We start from the raw sequence: 8,665 nt of genomic DNA on the forward strand, positions 1-8,665 counted from the left end.
GAAGTGCCCTAGTTAAATTGTAGCCAGAAAAATAACTATGCCAAGAATGTGGACTTCTTCCAATAACATAACAAGGAAACTTCAACTTCTCTCTGACCTCCATAGGTTGAAGGCTGTTCAACAGTGCTAACTGACTGACTCCTACCAAACGGGTTCATTCCAGGAGGCTTGAAATACAGTATTTTGGTCCTGAAGAATACTTACTTGTTAATAAGCTAATTATAAAGAGCTAGACATTTAAAGGAAACAAGTACTTGATTGATCTAAATGTCTTTCACAGAACTCCATACTGAAACCCAACATACACAGGTTTGAATATAGTGGACTACTTACTGTGTGCCAGAGAGTATCCTGAGCATTTTACATAATTTGTATAAACAACAAATCAACACAAGCTGAGGAGCCAGATGCTTAAGTTTGAAACTCTGCCCAGCATTTACTACTCATGTATCTTCAGGCTACTTAACCCGTGTCTTGTTTTCCTCATCCACAAATGGAAATATCAGAAACAAATCACTGTTACCAAAGACAAAGCACTTAGGACACTTAAGTGTCCAATAAATGTATCTGAGTCACTATCGTGTAACTCAGTGTTTCACCACTTACTAGTGGGCAAACATTCTAAGTTAGAACAATAACTGATTGGAGCAGAGGTATTCCTGCAATTTCTGGCAGTACTGTCAGCAAAGAAAACAAATGAGGGAAAGGCCAACAGCAAGGCCACCTACAAGACCTTGTGGTTGATTTTGCTAGTATCTAAGTCTACAGACAGACTTCTAGTTCTCTGAAATATACACCAACAGACTGCGTAGACGTGCTTCAGGAATAGCTCATACACTCTGCCCTGATCGTGGGGTCAGCTTTTCAATGCTCACCACACAAAGAGGCACCATTGCTTTATATACAAGTACTCCCACGACCCTCCACCCAAGGGCCACAATCTAAGGCTGGGATAGGAAGAAGGCGCAAACACCAAAAGGAAAAGCTAGTAGTTTATATAGATAGATATATATAGATATTGATATATATTGTGTTTACATAGTCCACAAGTTAAATGCAGGTATCCATAAGAAGAGCATTAACAATAAAAATACAATCTGTGTGTAGCCCAAGTACAGAGACTTAAAATGGTAAAACAGCAAAAAGGATCTCACAAAAGTACAAATATACAGTACAAATTGATTTATTTAAAACAGTTACAAAAAAGCACAACAAAATAGAGATTATCCTTAGAATTATTAATGCTTTGTTAAAGATCAGGTAGGATTAGAGGGTAAGAAATGGTATTGGGTGGGGGGAGCACCTGACTAGTTCTAAGGCTTTAGATACAATGCAGTTGATTACATATTAATTCAGCCATTACATACTGGGGATAGTAGTTGGGGGATCAGTAATTTATCTACAGGGAACTCCTACACAAATCAGATCCATCCAGACCTCCCCAGTGCCGTCCTTCTCTAATTCCTCAGGACACTAAAGCCACCTGGATGACAAAATTCCCACCCTTCCTTCTCCACCCCAATCCCTATCCATATATTCTCCCCTCCCCTAAGGTGCTGTGCAAGCTGAGAGCAGTCTGCTCTCTGCAGCTGGGACATATACTGTTTTGGCTACAGGGATCCTGTGTGTGACTAGGAAGGTTGTAGGGGACAGCCTTATTTTAATACTTCAGGTGTGCCATGAGTACAGTCAGTCTCTTCCCCAACACAATCTGGACTTTCTTGAATGCAGTACGAGTTATCAAGCAAGTGAGAGATCAGTCCTGCCTACAGCAAAACCAGCAATGCACTAACCACTCACAGCTCACAACTGCGTGCAAACTCCCTGTCCAGGGGGTGGGTACAAAACCACCGTGTCATCAGCTCGCTTTCTAAAGAACCTCAGTCCCCATGACAGTCATAAAGACAGAAATAAATGCTTGTGAGTTTGACAATAGGTAAAGGCACACGGGCTGCTGCCATACACACTGCAGACAGGAACCCAGCTTGAGGCCATCTTCACTGCTGGGCGTTTGCAGTGGAATGGCTTTGGGATCACACAGACTTTGAGTCTGCAATCTACTGGGGGAGGATGGAGGCTTAACAGGAAAACTAATAAAGAAACCTTTAGTGTGAAAAGTGCATTTATTACTATTGTTCCTGCTGGGGAGGCTCAGCAGGGCAAACCACACCACCTCTCCTCCTTCCGCCCCAGGCACTGTGCATAGTCTGCAAGTAAGGAGAGAATGCAGTCAGAGTGCAGTCGACTCTAGCATCGCAAGGGCCAGTGTCATCCTTGGCCCAGACCAGGCCTTTGGTCCAAAGATGGATCCTAGAGTTGAAAGATCAACTGACAGTTGCAAAGACCCAGATGCTTGTTTTATTATTGCATAATGTGGGAGACCCTCCCTAACCCAGGGAAGCCAGAAAGGGAAAGTTTCCCAGCAAAGGGCTAGTAGGTTCCTGATCAACATCCAACTTCATACAGTTCAACTCTTCAACTGTAGTGTACACTTTTTTCCACCTGTAAAGTATTGTAGCTTCAGTGTGGCTTAGTCTAAAACTTGGCCTCTTACCCTATTTACTTTGCTGGTAAGACTATAACCTAATCTCCCATGGCCAATTCAATTAATTAGATTATTGTTACGCCAATGGACCAAGGCCCTTTCCCAGTCAACTCATGTCTACCCTTCAACACCAGTGTGATCATGCATCTCTTTTTAATATGCCTGCCTGCTGCAGGTTTAAAACCACGCCACCACCACCACCACCACCTTGTGCTTCCCTCTAAGTTTCCCATGATGCCCACCGGTTAAAAAAAAAAAAAATTAAAACCCCCTCCAGGAACTATTCTGGCCAAACTTCAAACTCTCTTCCAACTCCAGAATCCACATAACAAGTTAGATGAACCGCCCTGGGATGCTGACACAGACCCTACCTGGTTTCCCCTCATTTATTTTGAACAGGATGTAACATACCACAAAAGAAAGAAGTTCAAACAACGGAAGATACCCGCTATTAATCAGGACCTGCTTGTCTCTTCTACGAGACAGTTGAGATATCTGGAGCCGAAGAGCACCTGACAAGCACTGAAGCCGTATCCCTTTGGACTCAATGTCCCACCAGCAGCCTTTCATACTATCCCTCTTCAACATTCTTTGCTATAGAATATCACAGAATGGGCATGATGGCTGGATTTAATCTGAGTGGCCAAAGACCTGGAAGGACAGGGAGCAGGCAGGAAGTGAGCAGACAGCAGCAGTGGCAAAGCAGCACAGAACCAGGCCCTTTGGGTTATGACCAACTGGGACCAAGAATGTGGAAGGGTCAGTCCAAGTCTGCTAGGGCCTCTTGCCTCCTACCCTCATTTCTGCAAGTGCACAAATCTTGAGGAATGATTATCTAAGATGTAGATGTACTACTCCCTCCCTTACCTGATTCACCCTTCTCCCAAACTGGTAACGGTAGTCAGCAGTCCTTTCTATCCGTAGCTTTGGAAGTATCCTGCCATCTCCAAGGAGCTTCCTGGGGCCTCCTTCAACTGCCCATTCCTAGAAAGCTAACAACTTGCCACTAAAATGTTCCATCTGTCAAAACATACATCTCTTGCAAACTTTACAAAATTCCTAGAAGGAAGGTTACTTTTTTCTCTCATGCCTGGAAGAACAGACTGAACCAGAGGAAGGAAAAGGCAAGGGGATTGCCACAGCTCTGACCAGTATTTAAAGCACAGAGTTTCTCTTCCTGGGAGACTATACTTTAGGAAAGACATCTCTGCAGCTTAGCAAGATCAAGTATTAATATGTTACATATGCATGGCATGGACCTGCTGGTATTGCTTCACCAGGAAGAGAGCAAAGAGGAACAGCAGCAGAAAGGTCAGGCCCAAACTTGCCAAGGTCCACAAGAACTTCTCTTTCCAGGATCAAGTGGCAGTTACCAGGCTGGGAAGTCACTTTTAACCCAAGTGAAGGGTTTTATTTTTAAATGTAAACTACTTGGCCCGCATCTGGCTGGATAAAGGTGCCCTCCCTGTGTTCTCACACGAGGAAGCTTCATTGGTGGTCCTTGTTGAGTGTCTGCTGTGTACATGTCACTAGATTCAGTTGATGAGCCTTCCTGTGAGGAAGGACACTTCCAAGAACCTGTGCAAACAGTAATCTTTAGGAATGAGTTGCTCTCTTTAGGCTGTCATCTGAGAAGATTCCTTAAGACAACCCCACAGGCCCCCATTGCAGGAAAAAGACTAGAGAAAGCAGCATTGAGAGCAAATGGGGAAAAAGAAGGAAAAGGACATGATCCCAAATGCAGTACAAGGTTAAGTGTTTACCACACAGCGTTGGTGTTTGGTTCTAACTGAACCGGAGCCTGACTCATGGTCAGGTCAGCAGCTTCCTTTGGAAAGGCCCCCAAAAGCCGACTGACCAAATACCTGCTCTCAAGGAATGAAACAGTGGAGTGTAGGGCTTTAGCCAACAAGCCCATATAGGTCACTCTGTTCCCCCAGGAGAACCTTTAGCACCTGAACACTAAGAATGACTCTATTCTCAGAACTCCCCCTCCCCCAGGAGGTAGGTAGAGTATTCATCCCCATTTGGCAGCTGGGGAGGAAGTGAAAGAGCGAGAGGTCACAAGACTTGCCTTAAGTCATTGACAGAACAGAGATCAGAGCCCAGAGGTTTGAGACTCCTGATCACAGGTCAGGCCTCGACCAGTCCAAATATGTCTATAAAGAAAACACCAGGATCCATACCCTCGTAGAAGCCTAACCAAAGAGCTGGGTGGACAGAACCCTGAGTTGCCTTCAAGAGTCTAAAGACCCACAAAACAAACAAACAAACAAACAAAAAAAAAAACCCACCACTCACCCAACCTGAAAGATGGTAGGGGAGCCTAATTCCCAATACTCAGTGGAATCCCAAAGTCCAAGGTGATGCTAAAAATTGTGACGAAAGTGTAAGCTTACGACATAGAGGCACAGAGCCAACTAAGATTGTGAATACTATTCACAGAGGGATACTCGACCATAAAATTAAGTCTAAGGGACTTCAGGTTTTGAACTGTTACGTTATCAAGACCATCCAAGAACCTGTGAGCTGGCTGTGGGAAAGAATGGCCTGGAGAAGGCTGACTGCTGGGTGAGGCAGTGGAGTAAGATGGGAGGGACTATGGAAGAATATCTAAACCTAGCATGGGCACTGCCCAGCCAGTTGTCTGTGCCCTGACCCAGGGCATAATTCCCTTATTTCTCCACCAAGCTGCTCAGGAGCAGAAAAGGAGGGGACATGATTCCTTCTGAGTGTTTAAAAATAGAGAAAATAGATGAAGGGGAAACCAGGGAGACCCCTATACATCCCCAACTAGAGATCTTAGTCAGAGTGGACAAATCCACTTGGCAGAAGGGGAAGGGCAGTGCAGCTGCAAATGAGGCCCAGGGCAAGACACCATGCAGGGAGGCAAGGGCAGCAGACAGGAGGGCAGCACAGGCACTTAGGCACAAGGGACAAAGGAGCGGTGTGGATGCCTGGGGAAAAGGGTCCACTGGTTCTTTCAAAAGTCACCATTAGCAACTAGAGTCAGTGAAATTTCGAAGCGGGTCAAGCATGCCGAGTAGGAGCAGCTGTTAGGTTGGCTACCTTCCTACAGCCGGTCACAGCCTAGCCATCAGATCTTTCTCACAAAGCTCCCCGATAGGCCCCCAGCAAGGCCAGACTTCATTCTGAACCCTGCAGGGGCTCATCTCTCCCTTGACCCCCAAGTTGCTAGAAGCCTTGTGGGAGGAATGGTGAGGAGAGACGGGGAAGGGCTGAAGCAGAGGATCAGGCAGAGTCCTGTAGAGAGTGCTCCTTGCCCACAAACCCAGCCAGAGACATCTGTAACAAAATTACCCTTTAAAGTGCACATCTCTCAAAAGAAGGGTTCTGGGTAGGAACCCTCTTATTTCCAACTGTGGGGCCTCCTGCCCTCCCACCACAAAACAGAAAGGAAGAAAAAACTTCAGACAGTTTAACTGCTACTATAAGCTGTGGATCATCATTTTTGGCTCTTTCTTTGCTCCCTCCCTCTGCCACCTGCTCCCAAAGCCTGGACTTTCCCCTTGCAGGAGCTAGGGATGGGGAGGAAAGAACAAGGAGGCCCTGATATTTGGAATGTTTCTTATCCTGTGCACCCCCTTCCTTCCTTGGCCCAGGCCTGCTGATCCCCATCAAGGCATCCTCTGGGGCTGTCCTGAGAAGATGCCATGGGGTAATGAGCAGCAGACCCTGCCTTGGGAGGCTGCCTTCACTCCTCCCCTGCCCCCAAATCTCACTGCCAAGAGAGCCATTCCCTGCTCAGAGTGTGCAAATCCTCTGCCTGCTCACGGTGAGGCTCAGCTCTGGGGAAAAGCCCCAGTCCTGGTCTGGGAGAGAGGTTCACTTTCCTGCATTGGAACGCCCTTCGATGGACAGCTTCACCTCCTGTGGAATGAATGACGGACGGAGCAGGGTGGCCCGTGCCTCCTCCCCTTGCATGCTGTATCTTTGGAAGCTCGGGGCTGGCCAGCAGGCCTGAGCACTAGACTCGGGCTGGGTGGGCTCTACCATACGGGAACCCTCTCCTGATGACTGGCTCTTCCCCTCACTGTCACATAGCTCTCTGGGTCCCACCACTGTCCTCTCAGGCCTTTCTCGGGGGGGCCCCAGCTGGCCTGGGGGAGCACAGCTGGCCTGAGAAACCGAGTTACTGTTCAAGCTCTGTAAACTGATAGAGATGCAGACATCTCCCACCTGTAGCCGATGGCAGGGCAGAGAGAAGAGCTGTGCAGTCCGCCCAGGGCTGCAGGAGGACCAACCCTGGCCATATACAAAGAAGGGGTGTTCGGGGGGCACCTCAATGCTCACTTTGCTCTGCTGCTCCCCAACCACAAAATGCAGCATGACAAATCCAGGCCACTGGCTCTCCTGAATGTCCACGACCGTGCTGGAGTCAATCTTCAGCCCCCCGCTCACTTCGGCACTGCGCACAAAATCCTGGGTCTGGAGGTCCTCTACCCGCTTCAGCTCCCCCGTGGCCAGCTGGATGATGGCGCCTTTCATGAAATGAGAGGGCAAATGGGAGGAGGAAACGGGGGGTGGCGTTGGCTCCTTGTCTGGGAAGGTGGCTCTGGCCTGCATGTCCAGACTTGATGCCACCAGGATCTCTGAGCCCATGGGCAGCAGGCCTGGGTCAGTTCCAGTGGGCACCAGGTTGCCATTGGCTACAACCATTGCTTTGGGTAAAGGTCTATGTTTCACCAGTTCCTGATGGGACTGAGAGTAGAAGCCTCGAGCCTGATTTTTCTCTGCCATCTCTGCTGGGTTCTTGGTTGGCCCTCGCCCCTCACCCTGATGGTCAGGGGTATGATGGGACAGGTTGAGGGGGCTGGGTTCATCCTTCCTCTGAGCTGCCACCACACGATAGTCCTGAGAAGCTAAAGCGCCAACCACCCGCTGGACCTCGAGGTCTGTATCTGGAGTCCCCCGGTGTGCCGGCACCATCACCTCCACTCGTGGAGTCTGAGAACCTGAAAACAACTGTCCATCCAGTACACACTCCACCACTGGCACCAGTCCCTGGCCTTCACTCTTGCTGTTGGGGGAATCGAGGGCTTCGCTCTCCCGTCTTGCTAAATTTCTCTCTCGCTGTCTCTGTCCTCCATTGGCAGCGACCGCTTCCAGGGCAGACTGGCCCTCCTGAGGGGTAAGAACTGGGCTGGCACCTGCTGGAGGGGCTTCATGCAAGGTATACCCAGCAGGCAGCCTGGACATCTGATAATAAATGGGCATCCGGCCTGCAGCGAGGTCCAGTGGCTGAGTACTTGAGTGATGTGACAACTGCCCAGGTGGGGAGGCAGCAGAAGGGGCTTTGTTGAACGAGTGGGCTGGGGAGGAAGCCTGGGGGGGAGGAGTGGCTCCTTCTGCCAGGAGTGAGGCATATGGCACAAAGTGAGGAAGGTGAGAGGTGGCAAGGTTGGCAGGAGGAGAAAGGAGGGGACTCGGTAAGAAATTAGGTGGCACAGCATAGGGAAGGCTGTAAGGAGACCCGATAAACTGCAAAGAGGTGGATGGGAGCTGAGCATAGTGGATTGGGGGATAGTGGATTCCTGGATGTTGAATCAGTGAAGATGCTACATTAAACGTGGGGGGCAAGGGGCTCATGTTCACCACAGATGGGAGGCCAGTCGGTGAGAAGGTAGCAGGTGGCACAGCCACCTTATACAGCATGCCATACTGGTCCACTGTCAGACCAGTGATGGCCTCAGTTCCATCACCCCCCAGGCCGACTCTGGCTCCTGCCTGGCTCTGCCCGGCCACCACAACCCCTCGCGACCATTCAGAGGCATCGCTGGAGGTCGTGTGGTTCGTTGAGCAGCTGGTAGCTCTCCCCATATCCTCGCTGGTCACGGGGAGGTCTCGTTTCTTTGGTGGAAGGCATTCCTGACTCCTCTCATGAACAGGTTTCATATTGCTTTGTGGTGTTCCTAGAGCCTGGAAGGGGTCGGCTTGCTCCTTGAGGCATCAGAAGGGGCTTCTCTGTGGCTTCCCTGCAACCCTTTCTGCTGCTGGCTGGGGTGCCCACATCTGCTAGGGAACAAATCAGAGGCAAAAAAAAAAGTAACCTGGGGGTGAACCATAATACCCAAAACTGTGCCCACAGAGGAAGATGCA

At 49.2% G+C, this 8,665-nt stretch overlaps 1 protein-coding gene across 1 annotated transcript; it reads right to left on the reverse strand.

The window, feature by feature from the left end:
- Nucleotides 1-6,391: 6,391 nt before the first annotated feature.
- Nucleotides 6,392-8,461, reverse strand: ATXN1L (ataxin 1 like). The gene has a single exon (XM_007940330.2). It carries the CDS (start codon nucleotides 8,459-8,461, stop codon nucleotides 6,392-6,394), a length of 2,070 nt encoding a protein of 689 aa, XP_007938521.1.
- Between the last annotated feature and the right edge of the window lie 204 nt (nucleotides 8,462-8,665).

The sequence above is a fragment of the Orycteropus afer genome, unplaced genomic scaffold, assembly GCF_000298275.1.
Source record: "Orycteropus afer afer isolate SDZICR_OR568_19922 unplaced genomic scaffold, OryAfe1.0 scaffold00067, whole genome shotgun sequence".
Lineage (NCBI taxonomy): Eukaryota > Metazoa > Chordata > Mammalia > Tubulidentata > Orycteropodidae > Orycteropus > Orycteropus afer.

What these genes read in the sequence shown, in the direction of transcription:
- ATXN1L (XM_007940330.2), bottom strand. Translation starts at nt 8,461, where the DNA reads ATGAAACCTGTTCATGAGAGGAGTCAGGAATGCCTTCCACCAAAGAAA.